Consider the following 27999-nt stretch of genomic DNA (forward strand, 5'->3'; position numbering starts at 1 on the left):
AGTTTCCATAGCTATCCAATTATTAAGTCTCCAGTGCATTATACAAAGACCATCTGATGGACCACAATTGCTTGTTCAAATAGACAGAACTCTGGAGTCACTATGAAAAGTTTCGACCTTGGCAGCTTTTAAACATATTTGTTATTTTGGTCTGGTCAAATTTTAAAGTGATTCTAAGTCTTCTATATGCTTGGCTAGCAAGTAGTGATAAGAAAGTTCTTCATTTTAGGAAACCAACTGGTAATATAAAGACTTATGTGTGAGATCTTGGAGCAGTTTAACTACTGGCCTTGTTTTTACTTCCCTGATAGATTTTTTTTTTTTTACCTTTTTTCCTTACATTTTCAGTCCTCAGTGGTAGTAAGTCCATCTGTAGACATTGAGATGCTTTAAAAATCATATTTGGTAAACCAACTTTAAATGTGCTTGCTGTTTCTTTAAATAATATTGTGGGAGTTAGAACTCTAGTATCAAGGATTGGGTAGTGCTGACAGGACCAGAATGTAGAGGTTGCATAAGACAGAGGCAAAAAAGAAAAGTGTTTCATCCTTCTTCATGGCTCTGTTTGATATACAGGAAATATGAGTCTTAAGAAGTATCTTTTTTTAATTAATGACAGTCTTTGGTGGTGGAATCCAATAATAGAGCATTAGACTATATGCAGTCCAGGAGAATGCAGAAAACAGTTGTTCCACACAAGTGTAGCATGCAAAACATTTCTTCATGTTTTGTTACAGTGGCTGTACAGAAGTAAATGCCATCATTTATGAAGTCTACAGTTGTAAAAGTGGTGTATTTTTGCTAGCTTACTCTGCTCTGCAAAAATATTCAGCTGTCCTTTTTAATTTTGACCAGAAAAATGACTTTTGGTGTCACCAACGTAATCTGTGCTATGCCTTTAGATAAGTATTTGAAGATTTTTGTTATGGATTTAGTTAGCTTTGTCAAATAAGTCCAAGGACTTTGTCTTCCTAAGGAGTTCAGAATTCAATTTTTATTTTCCTATTGATTTGGGAATTGTATTGTCCTTGAAAACACTACATTTTAGAGCTAATGTTGTTCAGACAAACTTTTTTAGGAAATCTTTTTTATTTTGAAATTTGCTTATAGAGCAGTTAGAAGTATAGTGTAAATAAACATGGGGTTTTATTTCACAGAAAGGAAACAGACCATTTCTTACTACTTTTTAATTTAAATCTGGCCAGTGTAAGCAACAGAACTAAACATAGAAGTGACTCAGTCTTGTGTAGGTGCTTGGAAAATTGTAGCTGTTGGAGGAGTATGACAATTGGTTTAGTTGTGTGGAAGAGGATGGTCAGATTTAAGTTGGATGCTGTGATTACAAATAAAGCAAAATATCCAGTGCTACTGCTCTAAAAAAGTGGTCAGACTTCTTATATGAAGTTGAATAATAAAGCTCTGTGGTTCTGTTCCTGGAAGCAGTGTGTTTATCTCTCTTCCCCAATCTCTTTAATATTTTTATTTCTGTTCAGTGTGCATATGCTTTTAAAATGTTGTCGTTCTTGGAGGGCACTGGACTTTTGTTTTTGTGGGGTTTTTATTTCTTCTTTTCTCTTTTTTTTTACCAGTTAAATTGGCTAAATAGGTTAGATAGAAAGTGCTCTGAAATTGTGCAGTGCTTGCAAATCAGATGGCAACAGATACTGGTGAAATGATGGTGCTAATTTCTCTCTCCTGGGGAAATCTGGGCTGATGTGCCTAGAACTTCACATTAACAGTTGGCTTCTTCGACACTTTCTGTGGGATTGCCATAAACAACCCTTAAACTCGAGATGAAAGATGGATTCCTCCACGTAGCTGGCGAGGAAATTACTCCTACTGTTCATAATAACAATTATAAATTGTTTCTGTCTAAAAATGTGCTAACTTGGGTTGTAATTTTCCATGTTAGGGTTGCTGGTCCCCGTTTTCATCATCCAACTAGAAGGACTTAATGCATTTTTTCTTGCCCTAGGGCATAGTCATCTGTGGGTGTAGATGTAAGTTAAGGTGATGCTGCTTGGTGATTGCCACCTGTCAAATGCTTTCTCATTTTGAAGTAGAGGCCAAGATTCAGCAACTGTGCCTGGATAGGAAGTCTGGCCAGCAGCCAAGTAGTCTTCATTACCTGCCAGGAAGAATGCTAGAGGGCATCAGGAGCATACCAGGAGTTCATAAAGTAGCTGAAATACAGGCAAAAGTTTAGATTTAAGTTCTGGCGTCAGGATCTGTGGTATTGCACATACATGTAACATAGTATGTGTTAGCCAAAGAAGGCAGATGGAATATAACTTATTGGGAGAAACCTCAGGCTTTCTGAATCCTGAGTTTTTGTTGATGCAACTGTCTATACTTTACTGGGAAGAGGCCATGATCTGAAGTTATTATTTCCATGTTACGAACCCATTAGGGATCCCTCTTGATCCTCCATACAAGCAGGAGTCTTGACAGGACTGGATTATTTCCAATGAGTTTTGAAGAAGAGAATTAGACAGGAGTCTACAGTTTTGATAACGTAACAGTTGGAGTTTTTTCCCGTGTTTTGGAGCAGTTCCTTCCACAACAAGTCACAAGGATAAAGGGATACTAGCTAGAAATCTCTTGGCAGTGTGACTTGAAATAGAATTTGCTGTTTCAGGGCTGAGAAGAAAATAATGTTGTTTGTCTTTCGTACAACGTGGCTCAGTTCAGTTGGGTGGTGGAAGAGTTGGCTTTTTTGGTGGACCCAAGACAAGTTAGGCTTTTGGAAGCAAGTGCTAGTAGCCTTGTCCCACTGCTGGCACGTCTGGCATTGCTCTGCACCGTCCTCTCTCCTTGCCGGCACTGCTTGTGAAATCCCAGCCCCTCTCAGAACTGTAGAGAGCAGGCAGAGACTGAAGAGGGAGTAGCACAAGTGGTCTGATACATGTTGTGTACCTGTGTCTCTCCTTACCATTCCCTAATTAGGAGGAAACAGAGTGTGTGATTTGAGGGGCTGTCAGGCAGGAACACAGACCCCCACTCCTGTGGCTGGGGAGCCCACTTGTTCACTCATCCTGTACCAGGCTGGGTGTTCTCCCTCTTTTTCATCTCCAGTGGAGACTGGCCTGAGGGAGGGGCTGGTATATGAGAGCACAGGGATGGACCATGTGTGATGGAAATGGAGGCCATCAGAAAAAGCTCCTTTTTCTGGTTCGTTTCAGGCCTGCTACAGTTCCATAGTCCTGGATGCTTCCTAGGCTCTGAAAGCAGATGCCTTCATCTTCAGCATGGCCTTGCTCCTCCTGTCAGTAGCAAACAGTGGCTGTCACACAGGTTCATTTCTGGACTCTACTAATTGAATTTGGTGTAGGAAAAAGCAGCATTGCTGCATTATCCTTTTTAAACCTCATTTGGAAGACTGAGAAATCTTCTGATAATTGGATATGGACAGTAACCTTGGCTTGTTGCAAATCACCAGTAGTCAGAGCCAATGAAATTCCTGAGGACCAGCCTTTTCCCAGTGCAGTGCTTCAGGGCTGTCACCGATTCTGTAGTTCAGACACTACAGTAAGCAGTTTTAGAAAGTTTTTTATGTGTATTTTTAGAACCATTTTTTATTATGTTATGATTTATAAATTAGTACAGATCTTCAAATTTATGATAATTTTTTCCCCCACATTTTTAGATCGTCCTTTATTCTGTAGTGAGAGGACAGAATGTTTTTAATTTTTGTTTGACGTGTAATAGTTAGGATCTCTGTCATAAAGGATAGGCAGCACACTGATTTTGTTACTAATACTACATTATCTCTAATTTTTGAACAAGAGAGAATGCACAATGAGAAAACACAAGCTATACTAACATTTTTGTTCTTTTAAAGGCTTTTTAAGAGCCTGTCAACCAAGCTTATATTGTCAAAAAAGTATTTTTTGTGTGATTCTGTTGTATTCCCCTTTCCCCTCAAAGACTGATGTTTCTGCTTTACTCTGTCAGTTTATGTCATTGTCTAGACATTTCAGCGATGTCCCTTGCTTAACCCAAAGTGTAAAATAGCTCTTAACTATGTGAACTCTGGGTAAGAGAGCACGGGGATGATACCAGCTGTCATAAAAGTGCAATCAATACAAGGTATTCATCAAGTTGGATGAGATAACAGTAGTGACTAAGGAATGTAACCTGTGCAAAGATGGCAAAAGGGCAGGTGAATTGCATTTGTCTTCTTTATCAGCTAACTTGAAGTTGACAGCTGCTGGATTTAAAGAGCTATAAGCTATACAGAAGGTAAAACATTCATAGATCTAAAACAAATAATATAAAGTCTGTTTTCTGTTACATGCATCTTTTAAAAGGAGAGGTTTATTCCAAAGCAAACCTTTTGCATGCTAGTTACACAACAATGTCTTTTACTTTCTGTAAATAGCTCTGTATAGGCAAGCTGCCAGTCTTTTAAAACAATTTAAAAATTTGTTTTCTGTTATTAAAAAGTATTATAAAACCATTTTTTCCTAACCTTTTAAAATATGTTTTCTTCTTTAGAGCCTGGCCAAATTAACAGATGGATTCAGGAATAGCTGTTGCATTACAGATTCCCTGCAGGATCTCCAGCACAATTCTGGTTCACTCAGTGACTCCTGTTTACCTCAAAAACACTGCGATGCTTGTTCTCAGACTGACATCACTGGAGAGGTATGAGAGTGTTCCTATGTGAAACATTTGATGTACAAAATTAGCTGCTTTTGAACTATAGTGATAACAGTGTTATTTACTCTTTAAGAGATGTTGGCTGGAGCAGAAGGAAAAATCCAAAGCAATGCTGGTGGTGAGGGAGTTGCATTTTCTTCTTGTTTCCACTCTGTGCAAGCTTTGGGCTTGGTGGTTCCGCTGCTTGAGTGTGGCAGAGGGATGCAGGGACATGCTTGCAGGCAGTGACAGGTAAAATCAGCTTCTGGACTCAGCCAGGCCAGCAGAGCTCTTCTTGCATTGCCACTTTGGTGACTACAGGTTCATCTTGGAGTAATAGCTCTTGCTTAGGTGTCCATGGACCTCTTCATATTCCCAGCTCTGAATTACTGATGCATGTAGTGAGACAGGAAGGAAGAAAATTCTTTAGCCAGCTTGAAGTTGCAGTAGACACATGATTTTGCTTGAGATGTTAGCATTGTGGTGATAGCTGTGTCTTTTTTAAAATTTTATTTTTTGCATTTTTTTTAATCATATGCATTGAAGATGTGTAGTAGATCTCTGCTCCTTTCCTCTGTCTAAGATAAAGAAAGTATGTGTTATTCTCAAAGTGTTTTTCTTAGTCAACAAAACTTCTGATGTAGTCTGTTATACCTTTGTGCTCAAATATGGTTTAAATATGGTATTTGAGAAGAACATACTGGGCATTCATTGGAAATGTTCTATCTGAATGAAATTGTGCACTCCAAATAATAAATAAAAATTTGGCTTGCACTAGTAATGTGGCAACCAGCTGTTAATCAGTAATAAATACCTCTGTGGATGACTGACAGCAAAGCAAGAAGGAAACTTGTTTGCAGTTTGTTAGTATGATAGTTTAGATACTACTTTACATTTAGTTAGAAATCATCTCTTTGTTGACTTTATCATCTTGTTTCTCATCTATTATAATCTTCCTTCACTGCTGGCTAGTTGTCAGGTTGGATGTCTCTAGAGGGTCCATACAGAAGGGGAAATCTTGTTTGTGAGAAGAGAGACTCTTTAAGAATCTGAGAAAACTGAGCTAATGCTAGCCTGTCTTTCAGGGTGTTAGGCAGGTGGTGCCTTTGGGGTGTCATTTTTCAGATGGGTGGTGGGTGGGATTATTGAATTCTGAAACAGATTACCGAAAAAGGAGCATTTTCCCATTCGCAGTACACAGTCCAAGACAAGTACACTGTGGAAATTATGTTTATCAGGTATAGGCTTTTTGTAAGGGAAACAAAAATGCATAATTATGTGAACTACTGTTAGTGCCATGTGAGTAGAAAAGAGGTGGAGTTTTTACCATGGGTTGATGGAGACAGAAAAAGCAGCAGCTAGAGGAGAGCTCCAGAGGTGCAGCAATCCACTTGTATAGGAGCTTAGGTTTTAACTATTAGACCATACACAAACTTCTGAGGAGGGAAGTGCTAATGCCCTAAAATTGAAATTGCTGTAGAAACACTGTGCAGTAGGACTTGCAACATAAATGTACATTCTACAACTGCTTCAAGGATCTGTTTTGTTTTGGATTTTTTTTTTTTGTTGGTTTTTTTTTTTTTAATACTAATGTTTCAAATGCAGTAATGGAAGTGCTGGGTAACACGTCACAGTACAGGGAATGTAATCTGAACTGCTTCTAATAAAGGTATTCATAAAATAGTCATATCAAGTAGCAAAATATTTCAATTAAAACACTCTGTCTTTTGGATAAAGTTGAAAAGCTTTGACCATTTATCAATTATTCAATTTGCTAACCCTTGATTTCCAGATGAATAATAATTTATTGAAAGGGCTTATTTATCTTCTCTGACTTTAGCACTAAATTAGTTTTGCATTTCTGAGGCATAAAATTTATTTTTTATTATGTTATTACTTAAAGCATAGGGGTTTCTTTAGTGAGTCCAGTAAGGAAGATTAATTTATCCCTTTTTTGGTTGTGATGAGTTAGTTTTTGACTTGTTTCTTCCTTTCTTTTTCCTCTCCTTGCTCTTCAACTCGGCAAGTTTGGGTTTGATGACAAAACAAGACTTGTAGACAAAGTAAGGCTGAACTGGCAATATGAAGAGGCAAAGAAAAGGTAATTAAAGATAAATCTATTGGTTTTATATTTGCTGTTGTGATTAAAGTTTTTGAAGTAGAACTGGAACCAGCCTCCTAACTGAAATGTCTTTGGGAGAGCTAATTTGCCCTCTATTGAGTAGTTCACAGATAATGAAAGTTTAGGTAAATACAAGCCTTTATCATAAGATTATTATATTTGTTTGCAGAGATAAACATAAATGTCAGCCCTGTTCTATACTTGTATAAACACAAAATTGTAATGGTTCAGTTAGACTGTTTTACGTTTTTTCACCCTCTTTCTCAAACCTTGATATAAACAGTCTTTAAACTTACACTTACCAGTCTGGTCTGTCAGGATACCCAAAGCTTTGCATACCTGTGTCTTAAGTTCAGTGTACTGAAGCTACTGAAGCTGTAAAGAAGAAAGAATGCAGAACTTCATGTGAGATAAATGAAGATGTTCAGAGCTGAACAAAAGGGTACATAAAAATAAATGTTGACATTGGAAGAAGAGTCTGATAAAAATGATAAAAAGTATTACTTGAAATAGATCGATTTTTCACTAAGTCCTTAAGTCTAAATGCATATTGTAAGTATTTCTCTCATGGAGGCCCATCTTGCAGTGTTTTTTCATGGGCTTGTAGAAGTTTTAAAAGTACTATCTACTTAAATTTGTAGTGGGTCCTCATTGAACCTCATTGTTTTCAAATTATCTGCCACATACTCACAACAATAGTATGGGTACAGATGATTACTTGAACTCAGTAAATTAATTTACTTACTATTATTTTGATTTGTGCTGGTAGAATATTCTGTTACTGAATTTGACTGACACTTAAAAGATTCAATATAGTTAGCTTTAAAAACCATAGTTTTAAAATTTGTATAAATTAGGATTTATTTTTTCAGTGTGTTCTATTCTACCAGTTTTTTACATCTCTCAGAACAAGAGTTAGAAGTTCAATTCTTTTGCCTCTTTTTCATATCATGGTGACTTTTTCTTTGGGGGAATCTAATGCTGTCACATATCTTGGCAGGAACTGGAAGTTTATAGGCAGTACACCATTTTGTTGTTCTTGGAAAATTTACCCGTGTTTGGACATAATACAGGTTTCAAAAAATTAAGTTGATATAGACAAATTAGATAAACACAGCTAAATCTTCAGGATTTTTAACTTGAGTGGAAGTCTGCATTGTACATACAGCATGTAAATACCAGTGACTAATACCTAATAAAGATTAAATAATTGGGGGAAAAGAGAACAAAAAAATGTGTCAGTGTCCTGTTTGCTCACAGGCTAATTTAGCACTTACTAGTCCAGTGATAATTTAGCAACTTAGAGTTGCTGAAAGAAGAATAATAGAGTTTAGTTTTATACTGTTTAGTTTAACAGAGCCACTGATGCTGTGAAGATTGTATTAAAATGTTTTTAGTTCAGCTTTCTGACGTGGCTTTTCTGTGTTTTTCAAGACAATTCTCTTCCTCTTTGTGTATTACAGGGAAGAGATGGAGTGGTGTTTTTTTGGAGAGAGTGAAGAGAGAGGTGTTGAGTTTTTGAGTTAATTTTATTTAGTAGCAAAGCATTTCTCAGCTGGAAAGGGCGAACATTTGTTTCTGCATGGAATGCAGTATTTCTGAACATCAGAAATGAGCTGCTGTTTGATCTTAATTAAGTGTAGAAAATCTGGGTAACTAATCTTCCACCTAGAGAATGGTCATTGCAGTAAGAATAGTTTTGCTTTCCCAGGATAGCAGCTCTGACAATGGTCTGTTATTTAGCAAAAGCATGTTAGTTGCTTTAAAAGAGTAGCCTTATTCTGCCCAGTATGTTGTACGGAAGTAATCAGCTTTCAGCTTTTGAGTGGAACTGCACAAAGCCCATTGCCCCTACCAGTTATCTCTGTGGTTGCATTCTTCATTTATCATGCATTCCTTCCCCATAGCTTGCTGGCATTTCTGTAGGGCTTTTGTCTCTACTAAATATCTTTGTGTTCGTTCTCCCTCGGCTGGTGAAATATCTACTGTTACTGCACAGTGTGGGTGACGGAATGTGCTGCCATGGATTAAATGTACAAAGTAGAAAATTAAAATGCTACAGTATGTCACAACTGTAAGGCAGTATATTGTGACTGCTTGCTTGTCAAGCGGGTGTGGAAACATAAAGCAAATAAGTACAACAGACAAACTTTTAATGGGAGACTTAAAATGCACTGTAGGAGAAAAGTATGTCTTTTCCCTGAAAGGAAGGCAGGAAAAAAACCCCACAAACTGAAGGACAGAGTATTTCATTTTAGTTGCTCTTGTGAATCTAGCCATATATAAGCACAGTATTTGCCAGATGTAATAAAAAGTCTTCAAAAGTTAAAATATCTTCTCTGTATATGGAGTCTAAGCAAGGAAATGCAGTGCAGGGATTTTTGAATGAACTATCTTGAGGAATTCAGGAGATGAGACGCAGTGATTGCAGAAGAGTTGGCTTACACTCCCAAAATATCCCTCCTCCCTTATAGAGGATAGTTTCATTTTAATTCCTCCTTCAAAAGTCTCTCTGCTGAATGGTTTGGCCTTTGCATAAATTAAGACATTCACATAGCTTTCCCCCCCCCCATCACTTTCCCACTGGAAGGAAGTTGGATGATTTTCAATTTAATTTTTCCCATGGGTACTTCAGATGTTGTATGCTGTGGGTTCTGACATTTCCAGCGCACTGGGGAAGAGATCCTCTCCCCTGTTTCTGATCTAGGCTCTTGGAGGAGTTTTGTCAATTCTACTTTTTAAACTCACCAATCATGCTGAAAGGAGGCTCACTTTTCTTCTGCCCTGTACTCTTCTCCCTCCCCCATTATTTCTAAATAAACTGTACCTTATTTCCATGAAATTTCTCCTCTCAGATCTGCCAGTGTGGCCTTCCAGAGAAGCAGGAGGGGGAGGGAGGACGGTCTTTTTGAACAGACAGCCCCAAGCTGCCTGGATAAATACTGTTTTTAGTTTCAGTTGCTATTTCAGTGAGACCACCTCTCATGAAAGCATTTGCACACTGGGAAGTGTACCCCTCAAGCACTTTTCTGAATACACTGCTTCATAGCACAAGAAATCAAAAGCAAATTGTTTTTCTTTGATAACTCTTAAATCGTGCAGTTCATTAGAATGACTACATAAAGTCTGTTAGCAAATGTTCATGAAATGTCATTGCTTCAGTGCCTCATACCCAGTGAAGTGTGTTAATCGGTAGATGAAAAAGACTCCCTCTGATAAGAAGCAACAAAAGTTTTAGCTGTGTTTTTTTTTTTTTTCTTTTTTAGTAGTCCAGTCTGATGGTACCTAAGTTTAATAAGCTAATACATTCAAACATCTTTCTATTCGTATCTTCTGTAAATTAGAATTCAGTGATTTTATTTTTCCATTTATTTCATAGAGGCATGCAGTGGATGTCAAGAGACTTTTTTTATCCTTTAGAAAAAACCTCTTCCTCAGATATGCTTAATCTTTCTACATTTGTCTTCAAGGATGTTACTTCTTTCTGTTCAGTATAGTTTGTTGCAAACTTGTCTCGTTTTCAAAATTAAATTTCAATTGGGCCTTTAAAATCATTAGCGTAAGCAGAAGTGTGTCAGTGCAATTTGTGCTTATAGTGACAATGTACATGTTGATAGGATATTCCAGTACTAATACAATAACATAGTAAAATATTTTCCTTTTAAAATTCATCTTGTATAGACAGGTTTCAAGGTTTAATTACCTAATCTCTAGTGAAATTCAGTGGATTTGTATGCTTTATTCTGCTGAACTAATCTGAAAATCTGATTTAAGGATGAAGTAATTTTTTTGATATCACATAACTACCTGGCTCAGCCAAACCTAAATCTCCCAGTGTTGGTTTTTAAACATAAAACCTGTTCTTTGGGTTATGAAGGGAACTTAGACATGTTTTTGAACTTCTTTAAGTTTTTGAACTATTTCACCTGTACGTTTGGGAAAACTTGCTTATAGCAGATTTTTGTGATTTTCCTGAAATCTGCGAAATGCCAGTGGACTAATAGTTTCTTGAGTTTCTTAAGCCAATTTAAGACCTCGTTGTTATTGAATGCATTGGCTTGTCAGGAAGGCTGGGTATTCAAGAGAGCATGCTCGTGTTGTCTGCCAAAGCCACAGTGGCACATACTTGAAGGAACAGCCAAAAGAGACACAGTGGAGAAATTTTGTGAGCATTTGGCCAAGTTCCCCAGCTTCTTTTTCTTTCCTTTTCTTTCTTCATCTTTCTCTGGTATTCCCCCTCTTTGGATACAAATCATAATCCACACTCAAGAGAGTCAGTAGATACCAGAAATCACCAGGTTCTTACATCCTTCATTATGTGTCTTTAGTCCCACAGCCACCTCCTTTGGGTATTGCATGTTGGAGATATTCCCTGTTATGTGAAGTGTCAGAGACCTGGGTCCAATTATGAGCCTAGGGAAAAGAGTAAGCAGGGCTGATTTATGTGATCTTAGCCACGGTCCTCTTTCAAATCAGAATTGGAATATTTTCTTTATTTTATCCCCACTGCTCTTCCCATACCACAGGTATCAAAGGTCTTAGTTCTAGAGTGGCATCCTATGTCAGCCAAAAGCCTAGGCATTTAAATGTAGAGGAATATTGTTTGGTTTCCTTTTTTTTTTTTTTTCCTTGTAACATTCAAAACATGTTAAGTTTGAAGAACAATGCCAGCTGTAGGATAACCATAATTTATCCATTTTATGAGCATGAGTTAATACCTTTGAATTGGTTCAGAGTATTCCTCTCCCCAAGACACCTGTCTTGTTTGTAGTCCGAGTATGAATCTAATGTGGGGTAAATTGCAATTGTAAATCATTCATCTCACAATAAGTGACTTTTACTCACTTCTTATGTTCTGTTTAATAAATATCCTCATGAGCTCAGCAATATAACTTCATTAGTGCTGGGTTCATTTACCACCCTTGAAAGTGATTTTCGGGACATGAACGCAATCTTTAAGGTTCCCCAGGTATTTTCAGTGACAGAAGGGTTGCCCTATTTTGTTAGGGGGAGAGGAAGCTGTGTAGAGCTATAATAATTCAGACATGCTACTAAATTTAGTTAAATTATGTCTAATTAGATTTTGGAAAGACATGCCTTTTTTTCCCCATGATGTAGTTTGTATAGTAAACTACTGACTACTGATCTCCATCCTCATGCTGTGTCTGCATTACCCTAAGACATCATTTTAGATACTTGGTATGGCCATTTCAAGACAATGTGCCATTTCAAGTCAGTGACATCATCATCAGGTTAAACCTTTGTCATTTCATCTGTGCCCCTCCCTTAAAAGGCACTGTTATGTTGATCTCCACTTGAAATTTTTAAATACTGAATTAAGCAGCAAGTTGGCCTGCCTACCTAGGGAGCCAGTCATTTGATACCATCTACTCCAGAGAGGAATGGCAGCTCCTCAGCACTTGTTATGCAAGGATGGGAATGGGCAAAATGCCTGGAATGTTGATGGCTCCAAATTAACAGTTTTTTCCACAGGAATATGTTAAATTGCTGGGTCAGTAGGGACCTCAGTATCTGGCATTAGGCCAGATAAAAGCACTCTTTTGCAGTTACACAGTTAAAGAATAATATCTAAAAAATGCTCATTAGGAAGGAAAAAAGTGTTAGAAAACCAGGGGCTTCAGAAAGGATCCTAAACATTCTTTTTCTACTTTGGGTTGAAATGTCAAGTCATTGATTTATTTAAGTGAATGTTTTAAGGCAGGTTAGTATATTCACTGAATTTGACAACAGCCGTTTTCTTCTAACACAGCAGCAGTGAGAATGGCTGGTGTAGTATGGGAGTGAAGTCTGGTAAAGGCAAGCATAGTGAAATGGCTTATTTATTTATTTATTGTGATTGGAAGGAAAGTTTGTGTTTGAGGAGACAGATTGCAGTTATGGAACTTGCTTAAGAGGAATTTTTTATTAAGTTCTAAGCATAACTAAATATGATTACTCAGATTTTTTTTTTCCATAATTTTGAGTGAATGAGACCAAAAAAGCCTTAAGGGTGTCTTCTAGCCAAGGAGATAAATATTAAAAAGTTTGTCACTGGTTGCTTCTTGGAACTACGTACCATACAAACTAATTGCCCAGTGGAAAGCAAGCAACAAAATTGCCTGAAACTTCAGTTCATGTGCAGAAAATAAAGGTTGCAGAAAATTGGCTAATTAGTGCTTCAACAGATTCCTGCATTATATAGTGTTTTGTGTCTGGTTTTGCTTTGTGTAAAGGGAAAACCATAGAAACAAGAACTAGCTGAAGGAGCTAGCTAAGACTGTCAAGGGAATCAAAGTAAACACCTAATCAGATTTTGGAACTCTTCAGTGATACAAACCTTATCCACAGCAGTACTTTCCCCTCTTCAATAACAGTATAATTAAGTTATTGTATGAGAACTTCCTACTTTCAAAGTATCACTGTAACAGAAATTGAAGGGAAAAAAACAGACTTTAAGCTGGAATGTCATACACAAAGGGAATTACATGCTTTCAGCAAGCTCAAGAGTCTAAATTAAAATCTTTTATTTAGTGAAGGTTTTACTCCACAGACAAGTGGAATCACTGATCTGCTAGTACTGAAAGAGGGGACTCTCTTCCTTGATCATACTTCTCTCTTCCTTGTTGCCTTCATTAGTTTCATTTGCACCTGTGGTTTGCTTCTTATCCATCTCACCCTGCAATGTAAAAATAACTAGCAAAACAATTGAGAGTGTTAAATTGAAGGAAGGGGTCAATCCTTCAGCTGTCTTAGGAAGAAAGAGAGAGACTTCAGATAAATCTCATCTTCTTTTGTCTTCAGGCTCTGTAAAAGCTTATGAACACAGTCAAATAGTCCAGGCTCATCTGATTCACACTGGCTTGCCAAGCTGTGATAACTCAATTGTACCGGAATTCTGTGATTCTGTTGAAAGGATCTTGAGTCCCTATTTGTTTCATTTGGCACTGAACACCTGAAAATTAAGCTGTATGTGCTTCAGGAGTGTTTACTGAATCTTTAACAGCAGAGCAGCCTGGGTAGGGGAGAGGAGGGATCCTGACCCAGCTTGCTCTTCCTGGCCCTGACATTTGGTCAATGGGACAAGGTGTTCTTCAGGAAGCTGCATCTGGAATTCATGCACAATAGCTGAAGTGTGAAATATGTAGACTGTATGCATTGATCCACAAGGGTGCTTTCAGTAGCTTTTGGCAGGAAGTCAGTTATTAATGCCAGGAGGAGGAAATGTTATTGAAGGGCTTGATAAAGTATTCTGCTTTAGACAAAAATGTGACATAATACCCAATTTCTTTACTTGATGAAATGAAATCTAAGGTGTGTGAGGGGGAAATGACAGTGAAATTCTTATTCATATATGGATGCAGTCACTGCAAAATTACTCCCTTCCCCTTATAATAAGATGGCCAAATACTTCCCAGATGTCAGTAGGAGATAAACCTTACTGCATGAGGTTTTTTTTTCAGACAGGGGAAATATTGCCTGTGTCATGTGTGTGCCTTTTCTTTTATTCATAATCACATTATCACTCTGTGAATCTTCTGTTTGTGTGTTATGTGCCTTTACCTTTCTTTTTTGTTATTAATTTTCTTCCTTACCAGATATTTTTGAAAAGGATTGTTTTAATCAAAACAAATTACCTATATCCGACTTTCATGGGTAGCTTGAAAATGCCTTTATTTATTTATTTATTTATTTATTTATAGGGTGGTAATCTTTTAGAGGTACTGATCTTTGCTTGAATGCTACCATTTCAAAGATGAAACTGAGGTGTAAACCGCATAAATCTTGTACAGTTCTTGAGTTTCAAATGTTCAAAAATCAGAAAGGTAGATTTTCTCTTACTTACCTCTAATTTTAATTGTTATATTCTAAAGTGTCTAAATTTTCATTGCAAGACAAACATAAATACCTAGAAATAAGTATTCTCCCTCTTATGCCAAAAGAAGCATTTGTGAAATGTCTAGCTTTACTGTTCTTGGTAATATTGATAAGAGTTCAAAATTTGTTTTTAAAAGAACATTTGCCTAAAATGTCTGCTGTGGAATTATTCTTAAAACTGTTGTTTCATATAATGGTACAGCATATTGAGATATAAGAAACTACTTTTAACTATAAAGCATACCAGAGGAAAATACCAAGTTAGCTTATTTAATTGCATATTTTTACAATAGATTATGCTAAAGCCACTTGTATTTTGTAGCCAGTAAGTCTTTTTCCATACTGATATTTCTGTTTTAATGGCAGCTTTAAATTTTTGTTGTCATTTAGGGTAGCCTAATATTTTCAACCCCTTGACCCATTCCTCTTTGAGGTGGAACATGATTGTATGGACCTGTTGTAATTAGCTAAGTGTCTCAGCTTCAGCTTCTTGAAATTCTTACTGCACTTGTGAAATCCGAATTTTAAGATCTGATTGTAGAAGAATGAGGAATGAAAAAATGTTTGGCTTCATCAGAGGTACAGGCAGTAAACTCAAGCTCTAAAATATTAATTGATTTATTACAAAATGAGAAGGCTGTGAAGACAAGCATTGTCTATATAGTAGATAAAAGCACTGCAGTTCCCGCACATCTGCACATGTAGAAACACTTGCAGTTGTTTACTGTTTTGAAAATGCACAAAACAATTAAAAAAAACCCCCTAAAACAAATCAACCGAACAAAACCCTCTAAAAACAAGCCTACCCCAAAACCCAGAAACAAATAATCCTCCAAAACCCCTTTAAATTTTCTTGGTTTGACATTTAGAAGAAAAAAGGCACAGGCATTAACAGGCTTCACATTTTGATGTTTTCCCTTTTGTATTTTCTGCATTTGGAAATATATTTATCCTCTTTAAAGAGTTTCGAATATACAACAGCAGCTGGCCTTGTTGGATAATGAATCCTGGCCAGGAATGGCTGAAGCGGACAGGGACCGTCTTCAGCTCATCAAAGAGAAGGAGGCTCTTCTTCAGGAGTTGCAGCTCATCAGTCAGCAGAGACGATCCCCAGAAGACATTGCACGTTTGGAGGAAGAAAAAAGACGCTTGGAGGATGAAATTCAGCGAGCTCGAGCGACGTCTGCTCATGGGGCCACTGAAAGGTTTGGGGACTTGAATTGTTTTCTTCACTGTTGTGGTATCTGTATAGGTAGCTTCAAAAGGAATAGTAAGGAATTGCATTGTGTTTAAGGATAAAGTAAGTTACTAGAGAAATTTGCTTTCAGAAAAGGAGAAGACTGCTCCTGTCACTATTTAGTTCTATCTGTCTTGGCAGGGATGTCGACTAGTTAGTTTTCCTTTCATTCAATGAAAAATTCTGAATAGGAAGAAGAAATCTGAATAGCATCTTGAAAGATGCTTGGAATAGGTCTGAGTGATACTGTCTTATAATAGAGACCTGAATAACAGTACCTGGATAGTGAAAGATTTTTCTGTTCTTTACAGTGGAGTAGTAGTCATCTCCAAAAGCATCAGAACAAAGATCCTTTGCTATATTTAGTTTCTGCCTTATAACAGGAAAGTTAAATGATTATGTTTTTGCTGCTTTTTATATACAATATTTCCTTTTCATTTGCAGTCTCAGCAGTGGGAACACATCCCAGTTCTGACATTTAGAGAACACAGTAAGCAAAGTCATTCGTGAAAACTTAAAAATCAAGTTATATGTAAAATAAACAATCCAAAAACATATTAGTACAAACAGTGTTTATTTCAAAGTTGCCTAGCTTTTCCTGTAGCCAGAGAAAAGGACAAAACCTCTTAATCTCTTTTTACCATAGACTGCTTCCAGTGAAAGCAAGAAACTACTTGTTGTTGCTTCTCATAAATAGTGATAAAACCTCAGCTTTGACACTTCAGGAAAACCTACAAGAACTAGCTTTAATGTAATCTGTGTAAAGGTTCATATTTGCACAATTAAGACACTTCAAAAATATTTGAAAGTGCTTTCCATATACAAATTTTGACAACTTCAGTTTCTCTGAAAAAATGCTTACTTCAGACAGTAAATTCGAGCAATAAATAGAAAATTCACAGCCAGCCTACAGGTCAGTGTAATGTATTTTGAAATTTTTACCATATCGTTACATTGGCTTTCCAGCTTAAACTGACAGAAAAGGGAGTTCACTTTACTCTGTCATGTAGTTTTATTTGTTGTTTTTGGGCTTTCATGTTAGGTAGTGCATACTGTGTTGGCAAGAAGGCCAAGCTATTTTTCCATGGAGTTCATGCTGTGGAAACCAGCATTCCACTGTGGTACTTGATATTTCAAACGCTAGCAGAAAGTTGAGCAGAAGTTAGAATAATACTGATGGGCACTGTATTTTTGTGTAAAAAATTGGATGAAAGTTTAACTATTTAGTAACCCTGATTGTTTTTTTTTTTTTTTTTGTTTGGTTTAGACTTAGAAATAACCAAAAATATTCCCAATTTTGCTTTTGTATTTCCAGTTTGTTCTGATTGTGGAATACACAGCTATTTATTTCTGAAATAATTAACACTTCTTTTCTGCTACTATGTTTTAAAGGCACTGAGTCATGTGCAGATTAAAATGAAGTTAAAATCTGTATGACAGAGATGAGGGGTTTCATTGTTTTTGTTAAGATTGGCTGACAGCCTTAGCTGGAGGCATTTCTTACCTTTTAGCACAGGTACCTACTGTGCAGTGTCGATCACTGTGGAGTATTGGTTCTTAGGTTTGTTTTTTTACAATAGGTGGTGTGAATATCTCTGCTTTCCTCTGCAGGCTTTTGCATCAGTTAAGTTCCTTGTGTCCATTTTTTCCTTTTCTTTGGGTTCCTGCATGCAGTGCCTATATGGTGTAAGTTTGCATAGCTGAGCTGCAGCCTTCCTTCTGCCACTAGTAAACTTGTCCTGGGTTGTACAAAGGCAGGAGAAAAGCCCAAGAGCTGCAGTTTTATCCAGGAGAGCTCCCTTTCTGTTGATTGTAAATCCTGATCACTAACATGTTGAATGCTAACAGCTGTCTTTGCAGCTGAGGAAGGTCTGAGGCAGTCTAATGACTTCGATCTGCTTTCTCCAGACTGTCTGTCAGAATCTTCATTTCCAGCCACCTTGTGATGTAGGGCTTGAGCTGTAACTTTTCCTGGACATATAAAATGTACAACACAAACCAGAGTACTACCCTGGTATTATCTTGAAGTTCAGTGATTTGGCTTAGAAAAACAAAACGTCAGGAATATAATTCTGGATCCAGAAAAAGAGTAGATAGTAGATAAAAATCTATTATTTGAAATTCTAATAATGTCAGAATACTGAATTTAAGATATCTTATAGGTGTATGAGACTGATGGCATTAAAGCTACATTCCATTTGTGTTATGGCAGTGGTACTGAGTAATTCAGCTACTTGCTATTAGAATGGGCAAAAAAAATGTTGCAGAATGAGATTTTTTTCTCATAACATAGTAGTCAAGATGCTGTATCATCTTCTTAAATATAATGATATATAAATGTACCTAAACCACATAGAAAAAGAGCTTAAATTTGGCATTGGTGGTTATGCTTAACAGAAGTCCTTCAAAAATTCTCCTTTTATCTTTGAAGTTGTCTAATTGTCTTGCAATACATTTTTTGTGACAAAGTGGAAGGGCATAGTATTTTAATAGCAGAATCAGATTCAAGAGAAAAAAAAATCTTGTAAAGTCTAATATTTTTACCTAGGACTTCCTAAGACTTTGCTAGTTGCTGTAATGTATTTTCAGCATCATGACTTTTACGTTGTGCTTCAGTTATTTTTCTTGTCTAGGAATTCTCCTGGAGTCTTGGTTCTTGTGTTCATGCTGGAATTCCCATCACTGCATATGAGCAGCATAAATTAAAACTTTTCATTAAACAGAACAACTTTTTTTAATATTACAAACTTCAATGCCTTGATGCTTTTCCACCCTTCAGAAGCTCCTAGCACTTTTTGCACACTACTGTGATGAAGAAATTAGTAATCTGTATGTGTTTAATTATAGGATACTGTTACAGGAGAAGAGAAATTGTTTGCTTATGCAACTAGAAGAAGCTACACGTTTAACCTCATATTTACACTCCCAGTTAAAAAGGTAAGTTATGTAAAACCAACAGGTTTTGAAGTAACTATATCAGAGAAGAAAAAAAATAATGTATGAAGTTAATATTTTTATACTTCTGTGTATGTATGGCAAGTAAATTAAATTTTCACTACATTTATGCACTTTGCTCTGTGGAATGTGCTGATTTGGATGGTGTTTTATAAGTAGTATTAGTGATGGCTATTTGGACTATGTTATTAAGTGTATCTGAGAATTTTATATGTTACTTTCTGAAAAGGAGATCAGTTCTTAAAATCCCTTGCAATATTATTACAGTTTTTCTATGGGCAGATAGCATTCTTTTAAGGTCTGCAGATTCTTAATATTCTGATACCTTTAAAGGTGTAGGGGGTTTTTATACCTGCTAAGATGACAAAATTTTTCTATTTAAATACGAGAATGTGTTAAGACCCCAATATGTTCTGCATATTCACACTCACAACTGCCTTTTGAGATGCAGCTCTTGGAGATTCCTCAGTTTAAACACCACAGCAGCATCAAAAGCTCAGTTCCTGCTGAGTTCCTGTCTCACTTCATCTCTCTCTGGCACTAATACTCTTCTCCCCCTTAACTGAAAATGCTAAGAGGAAGTGGAATAGGATTCATCCTCAAGCCTTTTTATTTTGCATTGGAAAAAACTGTGAGAGTGAGGCTTACATAGCAGTTTATTAGGACTTTGCAAATCCCTTTGCACTTCTTCTCCCTGGATTGTTTATGATCAGTCATTTTACGTAAATTTGAGCTGGATCATGGTAATCTATCCTTCCTGGCTTTACATTGAGTTTGTTGAGCTAGAGCCTGCTCTAGTTCTTTTCTGCTAAATCACAGCTGTTTACGTGTTGGAGGAAAGAGAAGGCTCATCCCGTTGGACTGTTGTCTTCAGACACTTGGCCTTGATCTGGTTGTCACATGAACTGTTACAGTCATGGCTGTGCTTGAGACCAGGGCAAGAGGCATGAGCTAGACTTTAAAATGCCAAATCATCTTTCCATGTTACCATACTGAATACATGTAAAATTGCTTGTGTAATCTGGATTAGTGTTTCAGTGTCTGCATTGGTGGTTCTGATTATATTTGAAAGGGCATTTTTGTGTTTTCTCTTCCTTGGCCATAGTCTGTCAGCTAGCACCCTCACCATGTCCTCGGGCAGCAGCAGGGGATCCCTGGCCTCCAGTCGAGGATCCTTGGCCTCCAGCAGAGGCTCCCTCAGCTCAGTCAGCTTCACGGACATCTATGGCCTTCCCCAGTATGACAAATCAGACAGCGTTACAGACTACGGGCAGCATTTGCGCTTTGACATCATTCCCTTTGAGTCTCTCACAAAGGATGTGCCATATGCTGATGCCATTGGGCACTCGAATTTCAATAAGCAGCGGAGGTCTCTGGATACCCCACAGTCCCTGGCATCCCTGTCATCACGGTCCTCCTTGTCATCGTTGTCCCCTCCAAGCTCACCACTGGACACCCCGTTTCTCTCTGCATCACGAGATTCTCCTTTGGCTCAGATGTCAGAAGGTTTTGAGGAGATGGCAGGAATAGGAGCCCTGGAAATGCTCAGGGCTCAGACCACAGCCTTGGGTGAGGATGATGCACAAGGCTTGAGCTCATCTCAGACATCTGCTTACCCTCTGGACAACGAAGGGCTACGAGAAATGGGACCACACCTGACTGCTCTCCAAACTGGTGGAGGTGAGTTGATGGATATTGTTATTTTGTCACATTGTGCTAGAAAATGTCACACAGACCTAAGCATGCTAGTACAGTAGAGGTTGTTCCTTAGTTAGGCTTATTCTATTACCATCAGGTAAAAATTGCATGTTAGGTGTTACCTGCTAAAGCCTGACCAAAACACAGGAAAATCCCCCAAATCCAAACTTTAGTTTTTGGGCAAAGTGGTGAAAGAAGAGAGAAATCCTTGTCAATAGATCTTAAAATAGTGGTGAATTGACTGGGAGAAAGGGAATATAGATTTTCATTGAAACGTAGCCTATCAAGAGCCTAGTAAGAATGAGTAAAATATTAGTAAAAAGAAGTATGGGTTAGTTACTTCTGAGGCCCCCAGTTGCGCTGATAATTGCCTTTATTCTGATAATGGAAAGCAACACAAACCAGGACAGATAGGAAATAACCAACAAGTATCCCCTCCAAAAAAGCACAACCACAAAACATGAGGTGATGCTTCTGGCAGTGCTTGAAGGTTGTCTGACTACATGCTGAATTGATACATACTCCAGCCCAGGTTCCCTTGTCCATGTTCTGTAATGGAGCAGAAGCCACAGTGGCATAGCTGTCATGAGTGCACAGTGCACTCAAGAGCAGGTGCTTCATCAGCAAAGGAGCCTCTCTTGTAGGGAATGTGTGGGGTATTGGGTGTCTGCTTGGCTGGTTGTTTCTGAGCACCTGTGTGACCATCACTGAGAGGTGATGGGTGCAGTTAACACAGCACATGCACTGCACGTGTACTGTCAAGTTTTCCTTTCCTGCTGGACTGTCAGACTGATGGACTTGATTTAACTTGCCTTGGCAGAAGCTTCTGAAGCACTGCTGTTGAGAAACATGAATTAGAGAAATCAAAAGAGGAAACAAGACTTTTGAAAGAATGAAACAAAATTAAAAGCCTGAGCATACAGGAACATGATAAATCTATTTTCCTGTTTTGACCAACCAAGTGAAGAAATGCTCTTAATATGAAAAAGATAATCATGATAACATTTTTGTGTGTTGACTTGCTTGGTTTTTTAGTAAAACCGTATTAGTGGAGAAAGGCTTTTAGAGTTTAACTTAATTTCATGTTTCATTTCAGTTTTAACTAAATTTCATGAATCCCATCCCATTTCTATATCCAGAATTCTTTGTTGGCATTGTTGCATTTGGGACTCATGATGTCAGGAATAATATGAACTGTAAGCAGAGAATGGATCATATTATCCTACCAAAATCTTACTTGTCAATTGATGATACAAAGGAATGTTGATGGTATTTACAGAAAGCCTTTCAAGTTTTTATTTTAAAAAATAAAACATTACTGCAGTGCTAAAAAGCCTGTAATTGTTCAAAAGCATTTGAATCTAGACTCTACTACTTTCCTTAATGCAGTTAGTACTGCCAGAAGATACTGCAGCAGAAGTTAACTTTTACTAGCTGTAAACATTTCTAGTGCCCATATTGTAGCTTTCAGACCAAAATAAACAGAATTCTAGAGACCAGCATGAAAACCTGTGCTTAAATTAGTGCTGTGAAGAGGCTTCCTGAGGCTTTCTTTAAACCTCAAATCTGACCACAGCATGTCTTCAGCCATTGTGGCAAGTGAAAATATCTAAGTAGCTCATTTATAGCTTGTATGTGTTTCCTAGAAGTGAAGGCCTAGTGTGAGGGCCTAGGCAGCAATACAGAATGAAGGGCAGCTTCCTGCTTTGATTTTCCTTTTCTCGCTTCTCTGCTGTGATTCTACACATTTCAAATTTGTCTGCAAACCTCTGTGCTTAATCTGCTGTCAGTGCTGCAGTGTCCTAGTCCAGAGGTTACAGCTTTTCTCCATGTACAAGAGTATTTTGTGTTGCTTTTTGAGGAAGAATGTATGGTTGAAAGGTAGCCAGGCTGCCTTCTTTTGAGACTTGTTGTTTTTAATATTTGCATTTGGAAACAGTTACTTAAAAAAATTTAGCCTTTCTGATTTTTGCCTACTTTGAGTTCCACACTCACTAGCTGGTGGTTTGGAATTGTAATACAGTTGTTTGCAAGTAGAAGTTGGAAGTTTTGAAAGTGTTTTGGCTTTGTACTCTTTTCCTGGAAGAATTGGATGGAGCATCCAGCTTGTATGCCAGAGCTGGGGGTTTTGGGTTTCTCCGAGGTACCAGGCAGTGTGCCCTGCTGCTGCCACCCGATGGCCTGGCAGCAGAATGCTGTGCTGCAAAAAGAGGAGGTCTTGGTTTCGGTAAACCTTTGCCTTGTCCTTCACTGGGCAAAGCATGAGGTAATTTTGGTAATTTGCAGATATGCAGGGGGATGGGAGGGTTAACGCTGAATAAACTGCATGAACTTTGCACTGATGCAGCTCTTGAGCACATCTTGAAGGAACTGCAGTTTTGATGTTCAGTTGCTGATCTGCTGTTCTATTGTTCTGCATCTGTCACAGCGTCACATTGTGAAATAAGTTCTCATGTGTGAATGGCAGGAATATGCTTGAAAAATTAAATCCATCATATTTATAGATGGGAGTGGGAGGAAATGTGTTAGTGAAGATTATTTCTTCTTTATACCAAATCTTTCAAATGCTAGATTTATTTTAATGCCTAAATAATCACTTGTTTATAAAATATTGTCAGAGATCTAAAGAGTGATTTATCAATGTATGCTTTTTGTCTTGTTTGTCATGCGGCACAACAGAAAAATTCACTGTAAGTGAAGCTGACATTTTTTATTGTGTGTTTTTCTGTGTGATGTGTTGGTTGTTTTGTTTTGGGGTGGGTTTTGTTTTGGTTTTTCTTTTGGAGTTGCATGACAAGAAACAGAGGAGATTCTGCTACATTTGGTTTTGTTTGACATTTTGCTGTATCTGATTAATCAGTATGGTATACTTAATTTTTTTGCTATGTCAACTAAACAACGCATTCACAGCTGTAGTTAAACTCCTGGGGAAAGCTTTCTTTGACCTTCAGCTTTATTCTATAATAGTAATGCCTGACAGCGTTATGGTAGGTAAGGTCTGTTTCTGTCTCTGATTGGTTTTTATGAGAATGTTCTACTGTTTTATTAGTGCATTTTGAGCTGACATGCAGTATTTGTAGTTACCTAAGCTCGTGAAACATGCTTTAGATTTATTTATGTGATTTTTTAGCGAATGAAAGTTTGGACATCAAAATTTCCTTTGAAGTTCAGTTTTTTCAACTAATAACAAGGAGAATGTTCTTTCATTCATGGCTGTCTTACATTTATCAAGCTTTGGCACCCAGTAGTTCTGGAAAATCATGTGTCTTGTTTACTGATTTTGTTACTTAAATAAGAAAATGGAAGTCAATGGTCTGTCTTAGAAACCTGATATTTGAACAATTTCTTAGCTTCCAGTGTTGCAAAGTCTGTAACCTGTGCTAAACTTAAACCAAAATTTGGTGTGTTTTGATATTGACCAATTTTTCCTGCTAATTTTTTACCCCCCTCAAGTCAAGGTCATATTCTGGTGTTTGCATCTCTCCCAGACTTGCTGCAATTGTCCAGAGGTTATCAAATACTTCTGTGGCCTGCAGACAGTGAGCAAATCATTGTCAAGTTACAACACTGTTGTAATGTGTTAGGTTTTAATTTTTTTATATTGGTGCTTGAGACCAGCTTTTCCTTCCAGCCAAACTGGGAACATGAGCCTCCCAGGGACAGAGCCCACAAGATACTTCCTCTGCTACATTTATACAAAGTGTTCACATAGCGGGTGAGCCAAGGGCTTATTTATGAAAAGATGTCATCCTAGTGTAACTTGTTGAAATTAGTACAGAAATTATAGAAGCACTTAAAAAAAAATTACATGCTTTTGTGAAGTTTGACCTCTTTCCAGTGATGTTCAGTTTTTGAGAAACTTTAATACGTAGATGTCTCTACACATTATTAGTTTTGTTTCTTCATAAATACCAGTCACAGAATATTCTCTATAAATACCAGATAGTGAGGTAAACTTACCAAACCAAAAGTCCTTAAAAAAAAAAAAAGGCAGGAAAAAACCAAACCAACCAAGCAAAGAAAAAAAATGCAATAAAAACAACCCACAAAACCACCACTTTTGTACAAGTGATGCAATGCAGAGGAGAACATGGTTCAAATACAGTTTTTTACTTTCTGTCTGCTCACTTGAACTTGGCTTTTTTTGTGGTGAGGATGTCATGAGTAGCACTGCACAATATGTGATGTACAAGAAGGGTTGGGATGCTGTAACTGGAGATGGAGAGGAATGGTTGTTCTTTCTCTGGGTGCAGAGACAAGTGCAGATTGGACTGTTCCTAGCCAACCAATAAATTTCCTGCATACCTAAAGCTGACTAAATCCGTCATTGAATTTGGAGGGAGGGTCCATAGGCCTACTTATGAATCCAAAGGACAGAGAACTGGCTCTGCTGATATATAGGAATTTTAGCTCCATACAGGACTGGGTGGATTTTTTAATGCCTTTGGTAACACTGTGCTGTTAGTAGCCTGGTAACAGGAATGTATCTTGGGCTGGCACAGAACCTGCTGGGTTTGGTCCACCTTCTCACTAGTTCCACAGTGGGTTAAAGCTGACCTTAGCCAGAGCCTTCTGTTGAGAGCTGCAGTGTGGTTGTGTTAATCTGGAAGACTTTTATCAAATTCTCCTTTCCCAATGCCCTGTCCTGGTGGTGCCCCACCTGGTGGGAGGTGAGGTAGGTACTGTGCAGGGGGGTGGGTCATTGTACCTCAGCTGGGTTCTGCAGGCTGTGGCTGGTATTCTCTGGAAGGAAACTTACTGAGTAGACATCAGAAATAAATTTGGATGCCTTACGATAATGTGCAACAGAGGTATTTAATAAGTTAACATGTCTTACTTGAGTAAGACATGCTTCATCCCTAGCTGGGGCTGTAAGCTGTAGATCTCAGCTGGTGCTTGTCTCCCATGCGTTGTGTTACTGTCACTCTGCTGCAACTGTCTGTGCTTCCATGCTGTCTTAAGTTTGTAAGCATGAGCAGAAGCAAATAAAATTATTTCTCCACTTTTGAAGTGCCATCTTTCTGCCATTGCTTTTGTGCTTTGAGGACAGTCATTGAACGTTAAGCAAAAGAGGATAAAGGTTCTTCCCTGCACAGTGAAGAAACTGCACTTCACAGACCTGTTCAGTGCTTTTCTCTAGGACTAAAAGGAAAACAACCTCAAGTCAGGAGCTGTTGTTGAAGTGTTGAAGCCTTTCCTATGTAGTTCTTGAATGTTAGTGCTTGTGCACGTACTTTAAAGGATTAGTAGCTGCTATACCTACTTGCCTGTGCAAAATCCAATGTATAACATAATTTTGTTGGTACATTTACAACATGAAAGTGATTGCTGAGTTGCTGTTTATTGTGTGGCTGGTGATTCAGGGAAGAGTGGCAAAGGAGGTTGAATATTGCTTCCTTCTTCCCCCAGTCAGTTTTCAAAGTAATTCGCCAAGAATTTGAAGAAAACAGTGGTCTGAGTGATCTGGAAAACACTGGTTCTTTTTGATAATGTCTCTCAGACTGTAAATAAAAGCTGCTATTATGTGATGGTATAAACAGTATGCTTTGAGACTTTGTATTAGGAAACAAATGAGAACAAAACCTCACATTGTGTTATCAGATAACTTTAAGAAAGAATTAGTCTCTGTGTTTGTTTTTAACCTATTGTATATTCAGTAGGTAAATCTGAAGAGCTTAGGATATCATGTGTACATATGTGAATTAATGTAAGTCTTCCTTTAGGAAGGAATTACTCTACCAGGAAAACATTTACTAACAATGCAATTGGTTTATACTTGGTCTTGTCACAGAGCAATTAGCCACAAACTTCCTTCCTTAATTCTTCCACAGAAAATCTTCGGTCAATCCTGTTCTAGGCTTTTGCCTTTTAAGTTAGAAGAAAAACCAGAGAACTGCGTTTGTGCTGTTTTGCTGCTAGCTTTCATACAATACATGTTTCTTGTTTAATTTTGAAGAAGTTACCTTGAACTGATGTTGTTCTCCTTTTTTTTGTTCTCCATGGCAGCTGTAACTCTGCGAGGAGACAGTGGTAGAAGATCGGAGAGGAGAGCCAGGCGAGTTTCAGCATGTCTCTCAGATCATTCACTGGCTAGTGACAGTGGCGTGTTTGAAGCTTTAAGCAAAAGGTCAGGTGTATAAATGCATAGTAAGCTGGAAATATTCCTGTTCTGCCACATGGCCCAAAATAATTAGTCGTGAATTTATTATGTGTAGGCTTTCAAAATTGCTAGTTGTTAGTAACATAAATCTACTAGATTGCGTATTTTAAAGGAAGAAAGCTTTTTAATACAGTCCACTGTCATCTTCAACTGCCAAGTCCCTTTTGCTTTATGCTGAGATTTTAACATTGTATCTCCCTTGAAAGATATAAACTGCCATATAAACATAAAAAATGCATAGGTTTTGTGATATACAAGTGATTGAAGGATGTAGAGAGCTATGTTACTTCATACAATTGTTTTAACACAGGAGGCAGTAACTGAGAATAATATAAGGTTTGGAGGATGTTAAAGAGAAATGGAAGACAAATACTAAAATAACCTAAATATCTTGAAAGAGTAAAACCTCAGTTTTTGCTATTGTGAATACTACTATTGTATGTTTTTGTATAGATGTCTCAATTCTTTCTACGTTACCAGTCCCTCCTATATTGCCAAATAATTGCTTATATCCACAAATCACAGAATAAATGTTAGTTCATAATTTAGCAGCTTATGTCACTATGTAGTTTACAGTACTTTCTGTTCCTGCAGGAATGAAGATCTGGAAGAACCTGTTTATGGTGATGTTGCCAGTAATGAAGAACCACAAATACATGTTGGATTTCTGTGAGTAATTACTCCTCTTTCTCCCTATCAACTCTACAGGAATTGCTCACTGCTTTTCTTGCTTATATTTTTTTAACTTTTTAATAAACTGAATCATGGTGGGTATTCTTAAGAAATTTCTGAGCTGACAGCTGAAGTTCAGTGGATGTACAGATTAGTCAGTCACGTGCCACTTTGTGTTGAGGCTATGCCTTAAGCAAAGTTCATTCAGTGTCTTTTCAGTGCTGACTGACAAAAGGGCCTTGATTGCTTCTTTCAGTAGCCTTTATTTTCATTGTCTTGGCCATCAATGAGGGTATGGCTATAGGGATATGTCTCTGTAAGCAAGATCTTTTTATGCCAGATAAAGGAGGATTACTTTATGAAAATCACAGGTGAAGAGACACAAATACAGTACAGTCCCAGCTGTACAATACATCTTTGAAATCCTGTGTCTGTGGCATATATTGTTGGTGGTGGGAGTAGCCTGGGGAAGGGCAGATGATTGTCATGAAAGACAGGGTGTCATATCTTAGCCCTCCAGAATCCTTTCTGCCCCTTGGAAACGAATTCCTAAGATGGGAAGTTTTTAAAGTATCAATCAGGTTTGTTAGTGGCATTTCAAAATTCACATTGATGTGAAAGAGTAGAATTTTAAAATTT

At 37.6% G+C, this 27999-nt stretch overlaps 1 protein-coding gene across 1 annotated transcript in view; it reads left to right on the plus strand.

Moving 5' to 3' along the window:
* Positions 1-27999, plus strand: part of WWC3 (WWC family member 3) — a 95106-nt gene that overhangs the window by 52924 nt on the left and 14183 nt on the right. The window contains exons 7-13 of the mRNA XM_062515107.1: positions 4498-4647; positions 6669-6742; positions 15601-15843; positions 18723-18812; positions 19936-20510; positions 26535-26655; positions 27283-27357. Coding sequence (XP_062371091.1) covers positions 4498-4647; positions 6669-6742; positions 15601-15843; positions 18723-18812; positions 19936-20510; positions 26535-26655; positions 27283-27357 — 1328 coding nt within the window. The remainder of the gene's footprint in view (positions 1-4497; positions 4648-6668; positions 6743-15600; positions 15844-18722; positions 18813-19935; positions 20511-26534; positions 26656-27282; positions 27358-27999) is intronic.

This window comes from Cinclus cinclus, chromosome 2 (assembly GCF_963662255.1).
Source record: "Cinclus cinclus chromosome 2, bCinCin1.1, whole genome shotgun sequence".
Lineage (NCBI taxonomy): Eukaryota > Metazoa > Chordata > Aves > Passeriformes > Cinclidae > Cinclus > Cinclus cinclus.